Below are 18574 nucleotides of genomic sequence, written 5' to 3' on the forward strand. Positions count from 1 at the left end.
GATAGTTAACGTAAACTACTAGGATTTTAAATTGAACTTCGTACATATACCCTCATACCTTTCCTGCGAGCCAGGAGTTTGTTCATAAATCAAGGGACCATTTCTATTTTTTTTTAATGTGGAAATTTTATGGAGCGAAAAAATAAGGATCGAACTTTATAAGGGTCGAAACCCCTAACAACCGATTTGTCATGGTATTTTAATCGGGCTCAAGAGTCTTAATAACTTTCGGTTTACCTCGACTGACATGATAAACCTAGATGCGTTACGTTTGGGGGTGTAAAAAGACGATGGTTAGTATTTTTTTCCCTGAGATTTAATGGTTCATATTTCTTAGTACTGTCACAGACACGTCAAATTCAATATCACACACTTGCATGGGTATAGGAATCTTCAAACCACAACAATAGGAACGCCTTACCCGGTGACATCTGCTACGTGTAGGCTAACAATGTAGCGGCCTGGCCTTGAATCCGTCATAAGGCTTGCGCTTGTGACCACGAATAAACCAGCAGTTCATATATCTATTATATTCATGTACATCTGCTTTAACCGTGTTAAGTTAACGTGCAGCCATATTTTTACTCACTGTTAAATTCACGTACAACGCCTTTATTTATTTTCTATCCTTTTGATTTCATTTTCACTTCATCAGATTGGGAACACTTCCCCTATAGCGAGATATTCTCGCTAAAACGCGATTATCCCTCTCTAGCGAGAGTAAATTTATCCCGTACAACCGCGAAAAACACCCGTAGAGTACATCTCTTCGTGTTTCATGTGAAAAGGAGAAAAAGTGCTAAAATGTCTGATACTTCTGCAAATATATTAATCAAAACAAAAACACTCATGATGTGTATTGGATTTCAGACTGCCTCCCTCTTATGCAGCAACTTTGATATGCAATTTCTTGACTATGTTGTCAATTTCATAGAAACAATTCACATCATGTTGAGTGTGTGTCGCACTTATTCAGCGTTGCACGGGATTTGTCATTATTTTCAATAAAGACGCCAAAATACCTGTTTATGGTAATGTTTACTCTCTCGCTAAAGAGGGATAATCACGTTTTAGCGAGAATATCTCGCTATAGGGGAAATGTTCCCAACCTGTTCATGTGCACATCATGAAAAAGGGACTGATTCACGATTTTCCACAATATTTTCTTTTTCACTTTTAATGATCAAAATCTACTGTCTAATGTGTTTAAAAGATTTCACGTAAAAATTAAGGCTATACATTATCACAGAAGCTCATTTTAGAGAGTTTATTATTTGTTTTGTAAACAAAAATTACGGTATGTCTGTTTTACAAAATTTTCAAAAGAAATAGATATCGATCTAAATTTATCATTTCTTTCACATTTCAAGCATTTTAGGGTAAAATATGTCATCTAAAAGTTAAGATTTGTGACTATGCAAAATTAAAATGCTTTATATTACAAAATCAATATTTCACTTGTTTGTATACATAAAAAGACTCAAGTCTTTGCTTACATAACACAAATTTAAGGTTAAAATATTGCTTTTATTCTTGCATTCAGAAGGTCAAAATTTTGACTGTCAACATTGAATGAGTAATATTTTTAATATCGAAAATGAAAAATATTTTTATCAAAAATCGTGAACCAGTCCCTTTAACCTAGAATGACAGTAGCCACTCAACGAGTAGAAGTAGACACGGGGAGAAGTCTATATATTATATACGTATATGTATATATATGCTAGATCTAGACACGGGGAGAAGTCTATATATTATATAGGTACATGTATATATATGCTAGATCTATACAGCAGTGTTTTAAACATGAATTGTACTGATGTTTATATCCATTTGCAGAGATGACAATCTGAATTTTGCATGAAATCATCATCATCCAATAAATCTAGTGATGTCGGACATTGCAGAAAAAGAAGAATCCGACATTAAAGAGAACAGTGATAAAGGTAAATACAAGATCTACATTATCTGTTCGTACTGTGATACGGTCTATATTATCTCCATTTCATTATTTTCTACTTACTTGTCTACGTAAATTCCTATCTTCGTATTTGAGTTGTTTATTTCATGAAACAGGAAGAGAGTTATCTTTTATTTTCAAATGTATTTTATTACAAAACTTTTCATTGGTTACTTCTAGATTTATTATCAAATCACATTACAGGTAACTTTTACTTTCATTCTTTTGTTAAGAATAGTATTTAAACCCGAGCACAACCGTGCTCGGGGCTTCTGCTGAGCCAATCCTTGCAACAAGGTAAATATCAGGAGTTACCTCACCCTGTATTTTTGATTTTTGTTTCTTTATTTTTCCTATTTAGTTATATTTTTCTCTCAAGCCACATTCATTCCCCGGGATTATTATTTTGGTATTTATCATACAATTGTCGAACTTTATTAAAGGTTTAAAACTTTATTTAGTATTTTGTTGCTAGCCATACTCTAGGCGGACTCAAACTTACCTGGAAATATCTAAAGGGTTGAATACTTTATATAACACTTATCATCATTTAAAAAAAACACAACGCGAAGTAAAAAGAACATATCAATAGTAGTGGCAGAATGTCCAACTACTACAGTACAAAGAAATCAAGCAAAGGTCCATTGCATACAACAAATTTGATCATGTATGATATTAAATGATAGAAACTAACATTAAGGAACTTAACCTTATAGTCAAAAGTTTTGTCTACGGGACTTGAAAATTCCTGATTTGTACCATCCACTTCTCAAGTTAATATTTTGACTAGTCAGCATGATTTATATATAGTACAACAACATGATTGCTTGTTATGTTGAATTATTAGGTCATGATATTGACTTGCCAAAGAATTATGTTGACCAGTGGATGACAGTTGAGGCATAATCATGCTTAAGTATGTTGACAAGATAAAATTATCTTTGCTTATAAAGAAAATGCTGTCTGACATAATGATTTAAAAAATTCTCTTTATAGAAGTAGATGTAGGCTATACCTGTCCACTTCTCTAAAGAGAATTATGTATCAGCAGAAAGATAGTATCTGGGATAAAGATGGAAGAAATATTTCACCATACTATGATTAGAAGTTGTACATATACATTGCATGCAGGCCTATTGAAATACAAGGAGCAATGGTTTTAAAAACAAATTCATGTGGAAATGTTATGGAAGAGTAATGTTTTGCCAGCCTACCCCCTCCCCCACTGTTTTTTGCCATCCTCCATTTTACACATCAAACTTTGGATGTCCATATAAGGCCAAAATAAAAATTGATTTGTTTGATGTACAAATTTGTTCCTACCCAATAATTTTTTTTTCAGCAATTTAAAATTTCATTTTTTTTTTTTTTTTTCGTTCCCTTGAAAAATAGAAAATTCTCCTTATTTTAAAAGAAAATATTTTAAAAAATTCATGACGTTAAAAAAAAACTACCTACCGACCCATCTTGAAAAATGTGGGTCAGAGTTTATCAAACAAAAATATTTTTAATGATATGGCTTAAGCATATGAATTCATGCTCTACCCAGTGAGCTGTAGTCATCACCACTTTACAATTACTGTGCAAGTGTCGCAGTGAATTGAACTCATGGTCATGTGCATTCAGACACCTTTTTATTACCATCGACATTGAATATTGTCATTGATGTTCACAGATGACAACAATGAGGGAAATCTTGAGGATAATGTCACAGAATCCAAGCCTGCTGAGAAAGGAGTAGATGGAAATCCCACAGTAGATCCAGATCTTGGTGGAAATTCCGCAGCAGATCCAAATCTAAATGGAAATTCCACAACAGATCCAGATGTTGATGTACATTCTACAGCAGATCCAGATGTTGATGAACATTCTACAGCAGATCGAGAGGAGGAGGAAAAATCCAGCATTGATCCAGCAGTAGTGGAAAAGTTGTCGTTAGGATTACTAGAAATTTGTCTTCCATCCTTACAGAAATCTAAGAGTTCGCTGGATGATCTTTTGTAAGTTTGACAAGAGCTGCAAATGATGTTTAGTTATGATGAGACGTGTGACATCATTAGTGTAGTGTTTATAATACAAACCGAAATTTAGGATACATTTTCTGAGTACTTACTATACATATATCTCACATTATTTATTACTTTTTAAGTTCAAACTGACTTCCAAACTGAAATTAAGAAAAGTTAAAAGCATGGTTGTCTTCCTTGGAGAAATTAAAAAATATTTGATCAGAGGAAATGTAAAACCTTAAAGCAATGTTCCCTCACTTATTTCTCTGCCTTAAAATTACGTGGTGTGATGTACACCTGGAAAGCTTAGGAATGAAGAGCGCTTACGTTGAGCCTTGTAGACTATTTCTTATTAATATATACCCATCAATGTATCGTTCGTTGATACTGGATTTCACAGCGTGTGATCCGGTTTTCTGGATCACCACACCGTGGTTTTCTGATTCTGTATCAGTATCCTGTGAAACTGATGATGTCACAATGCATCACTGCAACGTTATTTGTGGGAAATATTGACAGCGTCACAAACAAAAGTACACAAAATATAATTTCCTTGTATGTCTTTACAGGACCATATGAATGCTCAGCAGAATTATGAAGATGTAGATTTGTTGATAATTTTTTTCATAATTTGAAAAAGAAAGAAACTTTGTTCTTGGGGATTTAATTCCCTACAAGGAAGAGTTCTTAGGTTATCTGGTTCATAACGTTTATATTTTATGTATCAGTGTATAAAATTATTGAACACATCAATACATAAACCAAAATAAAGCACCTGTCAGTGATCAGTGATTCTGCAGTGAATGAATGAATTAACTGTTCATCATGTCCTTCTACCAGACAGAACCAGCAGTTCCTTATTGAGACTGTCCAGCAGGAGAACGCCAAGTTTACTGACTGTAAAGACATGGAGGAAATTAGACAAATAGTGAGTAGGAATTTCTTTTCTGGCACAATATGTTTAGTGTCACTGATAGCACAATACGATAAAGTGTCACTGTTAACACAATACAATATAGTATCACTGTTAACACAATACAATATAGTGTCACTATTAACACAATACAATACAGTGTCACTATTAACACAACACAATATAGTGTCACTGTTAATACAATACTATAAAGTGTCACTGTTAACACAATACAAAATAATCTCACTGTTAACACAATACAATATAGTGTCACTGTTAACACAATATGATATATTGTCACTGTTAACACAATATAATATAATCTCACTGTTAACACAATACAATATAGTGTCACTGTTAACACAATATGATATATTGTCACTGTTAACACAATATAATATAATCTCACTGTTAACACAATACAATATAGTGTCACTATTAACACAATACAATATAGTGTCACTGTTAACACAATCAATATAGTGTCACTATTAACACAACACAATATAATGTCACTATTAACACAATACAATATAGTGTCACTGTTAACACAATACAATATAGTGTCACTATTAACACAATACAATACAGTGTCACTGTTAACACAATGCAATATAGCGTCACTGTTAACACAATACAATATAGTGTCACTGTTAACACAATACAATATAATGTCACTGTTAACACAATGCAATATAGCGTCACTGTTAACACAATGCAATATAGCGTCACTGTTAACACAATACAATATAGTGTCACTGTTAACACAATACAATATAGTGTCACTGTTAACACAATACAATATAGTGTCACTGTTAATACAATACAATATAGTGTCACTGATAATACAACACAATATAGTGTCACTGTTAACACAATACAATATAGTGTCACTGTTAGCACAACACAATATAGTGTCAGTGTTAACACAACACAATATAGTGTCACTGTTAACACAACACAATATAGTGTCACTGTTAATACAATACGAGATAGTGTCTTTTTTTAAGACAACATAATATTGTATAATTTTTAACACAATACGATATTATATCACTGTTAACACAACACCATATTGTATCATTGTTAACACAACACAATATAGTGTCACTGTTAACACAACACAATATAGTGTCACTGTTAACATAATACAATATAGTGTCACTGTTAACACAACACAATATAGTGTCACTGTTAACAAAATACAATATAGTGTCACTGTTAACACAATACAATATAGTGTCACTGTTAACATAATACAATATAGTGTCACTGTTAATACAATACAATATAGTGTCACTGTTAACACAATACAATATAATGTCACTGTTAACACAATACAATATAGTGTCACTGTTAACACAATACAATATAGTGTCACTGTTAACATAATACAATATAGTGTCACTGTTAATACAATACAATATAGTGTCACTGTTAACACAATACAATATAATGTCACTGTTATCACAATACAATATAGTGTCACTGTTAACACAATACAATATAGTGTCACTGTTAACATAATACAATATAGTGTCACTATTAACACAATACAATATAGTGTCACTGTTAACACAATACAATATAGTGTCACTGTTAACACAATACAATATAGTGTCACTGTTAACACAATACAATGTAGTGTCACTGTTAACACAATACAATATAGTGTCACTGTTAACACAATACAATATAGTGTCACTGTTAACATAATACAATATAGTGTCACTATTAACACAATACAATATAGTGTCACTGTTAATACAATACAATATAGTGTCACTGTTAACACAATACAATGTAGTGTCACTGTTAACACAATACAATATAGTGTCACTGTTAACACAATACAATATAGTGTCACTGTTAACACAATACAATATAATGTCACTGTTAACACAATACAATATAGTGTCACTGTTAATACAACACAATATAGTGTCACTGTTAACACAATATGATATAGTATCACTGTTAATACAATACAATATAGTGTCAGTGCTAACACAATACAATATAGTGTCACTGTTAACACAATACAATATAGTGTCACTGTTAACACAATACAATATAGTGTCACTGTTAACACAATACAATATAGTATGACTGTTAACACAACACAATATAGTGTGACTGTTAACATAATACAATATAGTGTCACTGTTAACACAATACAATATAGTGTCACTGTTAATACAATACAATATAGTGTCACTGTTAATACAACACAATATAGTGTCACTGTTAACACAACACAATATAGTGTGACTGTTAACATAATACAATATAGTGTCACTGTTAACACAACACAATATAGTGTCACTGTTAACATAATACAATATAGTGTCACTGTTAACACAATACAATATAGTGTAACTGTTAACACAACACAATATAGTGTCACTGTTAACATAATACAATATAGTGTCACTGTTAACACAATACAATATAGTGTCACTGTTAACACAATACAATATAGTGTCACTGTTAACACAATACAATATAGTGTCACTGTTAACATAATACAATATAGTGTCACTGTTAACACAATACAATATAGTGTCACTCTTAACGCAATACAATATAGTGTCACTGTTAACACAATACAATATAATGTCACTGTTAACACAATACAATATAGTGTCACTGTTAACACAATACAATATAATGTCACTGTTAACACAATACAATATAGTGTCACTGTTAACACAATTCAATATAGTGTCACTGTTAACACAATACAATATAGTGTCACTGTTAACACAATACAATATAGTGTCACTGTTAACACAATACAATATAATGTCACTGTTAACACAATACAATATAGTGTCACTATTAACACAACACAATATAGTGTCACTGTTAACACAATACAATATAGTGTCACTGTTAACACAATACAATATAGTGTCACTGTTAACACAATAAAATATAGTGTCACTGTTAGCACAATAAAATATAGTGTCAGTGCTAACACAATACAATATAGTGTCACTATTAACACAACACAATATAGTGTCACTGTTAACACAATACAATATAGTGTCACTGTTAACACAATAAAATATAGTGTCACTGTTAGCACAATAAAATATAGTGTCAGTGCTAACACAATACAATATAGTGTCAGTGCTAACACAATACAATATAGTGTCACTGTTAGCACAATATAGTGTCACTGTTAACACAATACAATATAATGTCACTATTAACACAATACAATACAGTGTCACTGTTAACACAATACAATATAGTGTCACTGTTAGCACAATACAATATAGTGTCACTGTTAATACAACACAATATAGTGTCACTGTTAATACAATACAATGTAGTGTCACTGTTAACACAATACAATATAGTGTCACTGTTAACATAATACAATATAGTGTCACTGTTAACATAATACAATATAGTGTCACTGTTAATACAACACAATATAGTGTCACTGTTAACATAATACAATATAGTGTCACTGTTAACACAACACAATATAGTGTCACTATTAATACAACACAATATAGTGTCACTGTTAACATAATACAATATAGTGTCACTGTTAATACAATATAGTGTCACTGTTAACACAATACAATATAGTGTCACTGTTAATACAACACAATATAGTGTCACTGTTAACATAATACAATATAGTGTCACTGTTAACACAATACAGTGTAGTGTCACTGTTAACACAATACAATATAGTGTCACTGTTAACATAATACAATATAGTGTCACTGTTAACACAATACAGTGTAGTGTCACTGTTAACACAATACAATATAGTGTCACTGTTAACACAATACAATATAGTGTAACTGTTAACACAACACAATATAGTGTCACTGTTAACATAATACAATATAGTGTCACTGTTAACACAATACAATATAGTGTCACTGTTAACACAATACAATATAGTGTCACTGTTAATACAACACAATGTAGTGTGACTGTTAATACAATACAATATAATGTCACTGTTAACACAATACAATATAGTGTCACTGTTAACACAATACAATATAGTGTCACTGTTAACACAATACAATATAGTGTCACTGTTAACGCAATACAATATAGTGTCACTGTTAACACAATACAATATAGTGTCACTGTTAACACAATGCAATATAGTGTCACTGTTAACACAATACAATGTAGTGTCACTGTTAACACAATACAATATAGGGTCACTGTTAACACAATACAATATAGGGTCACTGCTAACACAATACAATATAGTGTCACTGTTAACACAACACAATATAGTGTCACTGTTAACACAATACAATATAATGTCACTGTTAACACAATACAATATAGTGTCACTGTTAACACAATACAATATAGTGTCCCTGTTAACAAAATACAATATAGTGTAACTGTTAACACAACACAATATAGTGTCACTGTTAACACAATACAATATAGTGTCACTGTTAATACAATACAATATAGTGTCACTGTTAATACAATACAATATAATGTCACTGTTAATACAATACAATATAATGTCACTGTTAACACAATACAATATAGTGTCACTGTTAACACAATACAGTATAGTGTCACTGTTAACATAATACAATATAGTGTCACTGTTAACACAATACAATATAGTGTCATTGTTAACACAATACAATATAGTGTCACTGTTAACACAATACAATATAGTGTCACTGTTAACACAATACAATATAGTGTCACTGTTAACACAATACAGTGTCACTGTTAACACAACGCAATATAGTGTCACTGTTAATACAATACGAGATAGTGTCTTTTTTTAAGACAACGTAATATTGTATAATTTTTAACACAATACGATATTATATCACTGTTAACACAACACCATATTGTATCATTGTTAACACAACACAATATAGTGTCACTGTTAACACAATATGAAATATTATCACAGTTTACATACATATAGTATCACTGTTTACATACATATGGTGAGTATGAATTTTTTTTCTGACACAATACAATATATAGTATCACTGTTAAAAAACTGATGAACCGTACAACACCCATATAGGCAGTCATGTGACTGATCATGTGACTGATTTTAGTGAGCACATGTGACGAGTATCAAAACAAAGTTTACTTTTGTTATCCCCTCACTAGTCACAGTTCATTGAGAGAGGAGATACAGTGACAGAACTGTTTGTGTGTGGGTGAGTTTGTGTGTGTGTAACACTGAGCTTGTAAACACTCTACAGGCCACATATTTTGCTCAATTAATTTGATATTTTGTATGTAATTTTGTTATCAAGAGAGAAAGAATCTTAGAGTTAAAAGATCAAAGGTCAGGGTCACTATAGGAGCTTTTAGACACTTGTTCCAAATTTAAGTAGTTTAATTATTGGTTGCTTTACTTAGTTACCTGCAAGGACACATTTCTCTCATTCTTTACACATGAAGTTCTAGACTTGTCCATGATAGGTGGTACATGTTTGTGTCGCCTGCGTTACGCAGTGGCGACATATAGGGATCACTATCCATCGTCTTGCGTCGTCCTGCGTCGTCGTCTGGCATCGTCGTCGTCACAAAAAATTTCTGTCACAGTTTTCTCAAGAACCACATGGGGCAACTCCCTGATATTTGGCACAGAGCATCAGTGTGGCCAACTGTATTGTGTAAGACATTTTCGAATCAGTCGCTTATCAACTTCCTGTTTGCCGGGACTTAGAATTTTTTACAGCAAAAAAATTTCTGTCACAGTTTTCTCAAGAACCACATGGGGCAACTCCCTGATATTTGGCACAGAGCATCAGTGTGGCCAACTGTATTGTGTAAGACATTTTCGAATCTGTTGCTTATCAACTTCCTGTTTAGTGACAAAAACCATTTCAATAATTTACTTTTTCAACATTATACGTGATATATTACATATAGAATGAACTAGCAGGCGACACATGTCTTCCGGGGAAGACTTAATACTGCGTTTCAATTCACTTCATAACTACAATCAAAATACATGTACATATAAGCATGTTATGATTTATGTGTACTCATATGTTTTTCAAGAAAGTCTTTCTCATATCGTTAACTGCAAACTGTAAAGGTTTATATGCCTTATATGATTTCTATGTAATCGTAAGTCTTTCATATCATTAACTGAAAACTTTCTAGTTTTAATGCATCTTGCTGATTAAAGCACATGTAATGTGTTGATGTGCATTCATATAGCAAATTTGATGACTGTTTAAATGTAAATCTGACATATTGGTAATCACATATGATAAAGGCTGAGGGGCTCATTACAGCTTGAGTTGGATATCTTTTTCAAATTGAATATATAAAGGTTTTGTTTTTATAAAAAAAAATTGTTACATGAAATTTAAAATTTCTGTGAATCTTGTTTGTTTTAAGTCAGATTTGACGTACACAGGAATTGAATTAATTGAATATGCAGACAACTGATAACTTACACTTTGTCGTAGATGTCCCAGGCAAGGAGATATCAAATGAAGTTGTTAAACCTCAAGAAGGAGATGAATGCTTTGTCAGACAAATCTGGCAAGTTGAAGGTAAGAGAGAGAAGTGGAACATAACAGAATGTAACAGAAAAAAACCTGGAACTTAACAGAGAAAGTATTGGAATATTTGTTAACAGAAGGTTACAAATGTGACTAAAACATGGGTACCTGTAAAGTGCGAAACAAAATCGAAATGAAATGAAACGAAATCTACCGAAACGAAACGAAATCTACCGAAACGAAACGAAACCCACCGAAACGAAACGAAACCTAACGAAATGAAACAGATTGTATAACCGAACTCTTTTAATTGTAATAATTAAAAATGGTATCTTAGGCCCCTGTGAAAGTTACCACATATAACATTCCCCTCCCCTTTGATGTAGGCTTTCGGCTTGACTGTTACAAAGTTTTAAAAGTTGGAAAAAGGGTGGGGGGGGGGGGGGGGGGGGGGGGTAAGCACAAAGTACATATCCGTAGTTGATTAAATACCATGTACAATTAGTTTTGGATCCATAAATTTCAGAACCGAGGGTTGCAGTCTCAGAGATCTGGGGAAACACATTATACGAGGGGTGGGATCGCCGACGTTGGATCCGTCTTTGGGCATAGATACATTGTTTGAAGAAGCTCGTGTCTGAGAAAATTGAAAGCAGGAAGAGCTCTTAACCTCTTATTTTATCTCTAACTGCTGAGGTGCGAATACTTTCAATAATGGAAAAACTCTATACATTTGGGGTGTTGCTAAGACGGGGAATTGAAAATGGGACGGAAAACGGAATTTTTTTAATGCAATAATATTAGGAGGAGGTCGGCATTTTGTAAACTGAAAAAGGCTTAAGAACGAGGGAATTTTAAGCAGAAATCACAAAGAGAACGGGAGGGCATATTCAGAATCCACCGTTTGATATACTACATACAAATACACAATATCCACATGTATACATATATTTGTCTTTAGAGCAAAAAATACTGAAACATGTATTTATGTCCAAAAGCTGATCCAACGCCGGCGACCCCATCCCTCATTTAGTGTGTTTCCCCAGACCTCTGACCTGTGAGACTGTAACCTTCCGTTCTGAAATTTATGGATCCGAAGCTAATTGCACATGATATTTATGTACTTTGTGCTTACCCCCCCCCCCCCCCCCCCCCCCCCTTCCAACTTTTAAAACTTTGTATCAGTCAAACCGAAAGCCTACATCAAAGGGGAGGCGAATTTTATTTATATGTGTAAACTTTAACAAGGGCCTAAGATACCATTTTTAATTATTATAATTAAAAGATTTCGATTATACAATCTGTTTCGTTTCAGTAGGTTTCGTTTCGTTTCGGTGGGTTTCGTTTTGTTTCAGTAGGTTTCGTTTCGTTTCGGTAGATTTCATTTCGGTAGATTTCGTTTCGATTTCGTTTCGCACTTTACAGGTACCCCTAAAACATCTGTTAACAGAAGGTTACGAATGTGACTAGAACATCTGTTAACTGAAGGTTACAAATGTGACTAGAGACAGTTGTGTAGGGTAAGATGCTTTTGACCCGTCCATCCTTCAGTCAGTCTGCCAGTTCTGTTTTTGTTAGATTAGAAGTTTGGCCTCTATCAGTCCTGTTCTTGTCAGCACAACTCCTCTGAAACTGCTCAACAGAATTTCATGAGACTGTAGTTAATAAGGACATACTGTGTACATGTGTGTATATGCAGGAAATTCAGATTCTTTGGGCAAAATTGAATATAGTACTAAAATATTTGTCAATTCAACGCTGAAACCGCAGAACAGAATTTCATGAATCTTTGTAGTTAATAAGGACATGCTTTATAAATGTACATTTTTGCAGGAAATTCTTATTAATTTTTTTTTTCTTGGGAGTTATTCCTTGTGAACATAAAAATTTGGTGCAAATTGTATGAAACCAGTTCTCAAGCCATATGTAATTAAAATATTTTTGTTTTTATTGATTGATTTTATTTTGTTTAACGTCCCTCTCAAGAATTTTTCACTCATATGGAGACTTCACCATTGTTAGTGAAGGGCTACAAAATTTAGGCCTATGCTCAGTGCTTTCGGCCTTTGAGCAGGGAGGGATCTTTATCGTGCCACACCTACTGTGACTTAGGGTCTCAGTTTTTGCGGTCTCATCCGAAGGACCGCCCCATTTAGTCGCCTCTTACAGCAAGGGGTACTAAGGACCTACATGTATACTAACCAGGGTCCCCACGGTCCATATTTTTGTTTTCATATTTTACACAACTTATATGAGTAGTGCCATCTTGTTACATGGTGAAAGTAGTATACAATTATTTCATGCCTATTCAGGGAACAGTTAAAACTATTGTCCCAAAGTAGTGGGGAAAGCCCGGGAAACTGTTGTCAGAGGCCGTAGGCCGAGGACAACAGTTTTCCGGGTCTTCATCACTACTGAGAGGCAATAGTTTTAACTGTTTCCCTAGTGGACATGATATAATTGTTTTATTACCTAATCTGCTAATCGGGTAAGAGTTTCTCAAGTGATTGGGAAACAGTTCGTCATGTAACCGGGAAACATTTCGTCATGTGATCAGGTAATAGTAGGTCACATGATGAACAGTTTCACCCCTACTCATTTTGTGTACCTTTCTCTGCTGATTAAAGTTGGAAAACAGAAAAATATATGCAATATAAATCTATATTGTAGATTAGGTAATAATACAGTATAGCACAGATGCATAAGGATTTGTTGTATTTTGTGCATGTATAACATTGTCATTCATTATGTGTGGCATTGTCTTCATTGTGGGGCCTTTCTCACATTTGACTTTCATATTCTATTTTGACTTTACCAAAATGTGCTGATTGCCCAAACAAACAAGAAAAAAACAAACAAATCAAAGTAAAAAGAAACTAACCAACAAATTTTAACCAAAACAAAACAAAATGAGCAGTAATCAACAAAACAATACAAAAGCGAAATACCATTATTATTTAGTTTGCATTCCTATAAATAGTGACATTTCCATTTACAGAAGCGAGCAGTGAAATTACAGCAACAAAAACAGAAAGAGGATCTTCAGAGAGTTCACCAACGGGAACGAGAGCAGGAGAGGGAGAAAATGTTAGAGGCCAAGGTCGTCAAAAAGTCATCATAGGGTCCACACAATGATATACTCATTCACATTCACCATTAATTACATGCTTCACCAGTAGGGAACAAGAGACAGGAGAGGGAGAAAATGTTAGAGGCCAAGGTCGTCAGAAAGTCATCATAGGGTTGACACAACGGAAACGAGAGCAGGAGTGGGAGAAAATGTTAGAGACCAAAGTCGTCAAAAAGTCACCATCATAATATACTCATTCACATTCGCCATTAGTTACATGCCTTACCAGTAGGGAACAAGAGACAGGAGAGGGAAAACATGTTAGAGGTCGTCAAAAAATCATCATAGGGTCCACACAAAGGATGCAAGGGTCCATGCAATACTCATTCCTGTTCACCATTATGATAGAGTGACATATCTTGATTATCTAAGGGAGAAATTTCCACTCTATTGTGTATAACAAACTGACTAGGGACAGCTTTTGCTTTATATGAATTAATCTTTGTAATTTGACTTTTATTTGTCATGAATATAGGACTGGTTGAAAGGTCATTTACATGATAAAGATGGTAGTGCTGTCTAAAGCTTACATCTTATGTTTATTGAAAAAATTGTAAGGAGATATAATGTACAATGAAAGAGAATAGGTTTGTAGTAGATGTACATGTAGTTTTATCATTTCCTTGTCATTGCATTGGATATAAATGTGAATGATATGTGATATTTTGTATAGATACTGTAATTTAAGAAATCCCATTACGTTGCACAAGGAAATACACAAGACTTCAAGTGATCTCTCCCGGATTCACTTATTGTAGTTTTTTTCTTTAGTGCCAAGTGAGTATATATAGGATATTCAATGTTTTCATGTTGGATATAAAATTTATTTCATGAGTGAAACCAAGATTTTTTTTTTAATATTTTCACGAGTGTGAAGCAGGAGTGAACAAAAAAATCCTGTCTCACGAGTGAAATAAATTCTATATCCAGCAACAAAAACTTTAAATTTTATGTTTATCACATTTTCTTCAGTTTTTTCTTAAGCACTTTTAGCTGTGCCTGTGCTGACGTTCAAAACAATATTGTGCAGAGAATATATCTTAAGAAATATGCAAAATATTTTTTTTAAAAATCAATACATTTGAATAAAAAGACAACGATGATTCAGTATTATTTTTGGTATTCAAATAAAAACAAAAAACATGAAAAATTTATTATATTTAATGTAAAGTGAAAGTGATCTTGCATATCGCTGATGAATACTGTGTCAAGTACATTTAGTTCTGGTTGTTATTTTCAGTGTGAAAATAACTACTATGAAAATATCAATTTTTTATTCAATATATCAATTTCAGAACGTTGTTTGTCTCAAGACTGACAAAAATAATTATGAACTTTATCAGTTTAAACTACAGAGCCAACAGACATCTTGCCGTTTGACAGCTTGGAAACATTTTTTAGAATTATGATTTTGAATCTTGGTATTTAAATTTTTCTTCAATGTTATTATTGGTTTCTTGTGTAAATTTTGTATTGTATTGAAATCGTGGCATAAGTATTGCAACATTTATGGTATCGTGAAGAGGGAGTTTCGTTTCAGCTCTAGTATTTGAGTTTATACATATGGCACAATTTTGTAAAGTTCTTGCTTATTTCATATGTTCAATGAATAAAAGTTTCATGGAAAAATATGCACATATTTGCCAAATTGTGCAAAAAAGTCATTAACCAAGTTGAGTTTTTATGTCCACGAGATCGAAGATCAGGGGGGGGGGGGGGGGGGGGGGGGCATATTGTTTTTGTCCTGTCTGTCATTCTGTCTGAAACTTTAACCTTGCTAATAACTTTTGAACAGTAAGTGCTAGAGCTTTGATATTTCTCATGAGTATTCTTTGTGACAAGATCTATCCATGGTTACCAAAATTTTTTAACCTGTGAACTTGACCTTGGAGTTTGACCTACTTTTTAAAACATTTAACCTTGCTAATAAATGTTGAACAGTAAGTGTAAGAGCTTTGATATTTCACGAGTAGTCCTTGCGACAAGACCTTTGCATGAGTACCAAAATATTTGACCGTTTGACCTACTTTTTGAAAACTTTAACCTTGCTAATAAGTTTTGAACAGAAAGTGCTAGAGCAATGATATTTCACATGAGTGTTCCTTGTGACAAGACCTTTCTGTGGATACTAAACCTTTTGACCTACTTTCAAAAAATTGACATTGGTCATAACTTCTAAATGGTAAATATTAGAGATTTCATATTGTACATGAGCATTTCTTGTAACAAAATAATTCTACTGGTACCAAGATATTTTTCCTTGTGACATTGCATGGCCATCTGTGGAATTGGCCATTATCGGGGGGCATTTGTGTTTCACAAACACCTCTTGTTTTTTCATTAAGTGTGCTTGATGTTATAAGAAAGCATGCCCAATCAGAGACCTCGATCCACTGAAGATCCATGATCCTGGTCACCTCTCCCACAGTCTGATCAGCTCTAACTTTCCAGTCATTAAAAGTTTATTTTTACTCGAGTTGCGTAGCAAATCTCTGCTTTTAAATTGGCAAAGGATGGGCGTCCGGGTTGGCGGCGTCCACAATTAGCTTGTCCGGTCTCTAACTTTCATACTTCTTCGTACATCTTTGTGAGACTTACATAACATGATCACATCTAAAAGAGGAAGGTCCCTATCTATTTTGAGGTCAAAAGGTCAAGGTCACTTTGTCACTAAATGCCATATATTTGAGCTTGTCTGGTTTCTAACTTTCATACTACTTGGTTCGTCTTTGTCAAACTTGCATATTTTGATCACATCCAAAAGAGGAAAATTCCTATTTATTTTGAGGTCAAAAGGTCAAGGTCTCTTTTTCACTATATACTGTAGATTTGAGCTTGCCTCTAACTTTTAAACATGTACTTGCTGGTGCATGTTTATCAGACTTCAAATCCTGATGACATTCAAGATTCGTGTTGCTTTTAAGATCCAAAGGTCAAGGTCATTATCACACTAAATACCTATTGCGGCCATTCAAAGCTCCATACTTATAAACTATATTAAATATGTGCATGTTTTTACTCCGTGAGTGCAAGCTGCATAATTTTCCAAACTGCAACTCGGCCAAACACATCTTTGATGCGTTTTAGCGATTTTTGAGAAATTATAAATGAAATCCAAGCCGTGGGTTCTTTTTTCATGTAATTTTTTAAAAAATATACATAAACACACACAAACAGCAATGAATTTTCTTCACCTGATTAGTCCATTGTCTACTTTAAGCATGGAGTTAATTTCTTTGCATGTTTAAAAGTGTGTGACGATGTTCAGAAATCATTGAATTACAGGATAATTATCGAAGAGTCCCATGTTTTTATCAAATAGGTATTTCATCCCATTTAGTCCATTTTCAAAACAATCGTAATAAATTTTGTTACTTTATCGTTAGACAAAACTCAGTCTGGTAAGTGATTTGGAATTGCTTATTGAAACATAGGAGAACATATTTATGATAAAATCTTTGTTAGGATGAAAATATTGCTTAAAAATTATTGGTTGTAAAATACTCTTAAGTTAATTCTATTCATTCAATATTTTTAACATTATACCACCATCTCCATACATTTATGTACATGTAAATTCATCGCATTGTGATTTTATTTTTCAAGATATCGGATTTTCCATGACTGATAGCTAACATGTACAAATCTATTGTATTGTTGTCGCATGTATTGATAGTGAGCACATTGTAATAATGAATTTTAAAAAATATTGTAGAAAACCAAATTAACGTTTGCTTCATTAAATCATTTACTCTCCGAAACAGAATGTCTGCAAGGTTCACCAAGTATACATAGTTCATTAACAAGATATACATGTAGTAAGTGTGGCCGTTGAATGGGGATCGTGTCCATCCAGACTTTTAGCGCTATTTGCATGTCCCCCTTAGTCGGATGTTCAGTTGCATGTAGGTGAGCTAAATGCTTGTGTGAGCTATACTATTCTGATTACTCGTCCGTCTGTTAATTTTTCACATTTTCATCTTCTCCAGAACCACAGGGCCAAATTCAAGTAAACTTAAAACACATCATCCATGGGAGAATGGGATTAACGTTGTTTAAATGAAG

At 33.2% G+C, this 18574-nt stretch overlaps 1 protein-coding gene across 4 annotated transcripts; it reads left to right on the plus strand.

Annotated features, from left to right (window-relative positions):
• Positions 1–197: 197 nt before the first annotated feature.
• LOC125661019 (biogenesis of lysosome-related organelles complex 1 subunit 6-like) lies at positions 198–16173 on the plus strand. 4 transcript variants are annotated; one of them, XM_056147228.1, is made up of 7 exons: positions 221–293; positions 1840–1946; positions 3636–3731; positions 3786–3960; positions 4810–4897; positions 11344–11430; positions 14378–16173. In XM_056147228.1, the coding sequence occupies exons 2-7, from the start codon at positions 1892–1894 to the stop codon at positions 14498–14500; spliced, it is 624 nt and encodes a 207-aa protein (XP_056003203.1). In that variant the 5' UTR covers positions 221–293; positions 1840–1891; the 3' UTR covers positions 14501–16173. The 4 variants fall into 4 exon arrangements, with proteins under 4 accessions (XP_048748815.2, XP_056003203.1, XP_056003204.1 ...); XM_056147229.1 differs by lacking the exon at positions 221–293 and adding an exon at positions 301–440; XM_048892858.2 differs by having other exon boundaries at positions 198–293; positions 3636–3960.
• The last annotated feature ends 2401 nt before the right edge of the window (positions 16174–18574 follow it).

The sequence above is a fragment of the Ostrea edulis genome, chromosome 8 (assembly GCF_947568905.1).
Source record: "Ostrea edulis chromosome 8, xbOstEdul1.1, whole genome shotgun sequence".
Taxonomy (NCBI): Eukaryota; Metazoa; Mollusca; class Bivalvia; order Ostreida; family Ostreidae; genus Ostrea; species Ostrea edulis.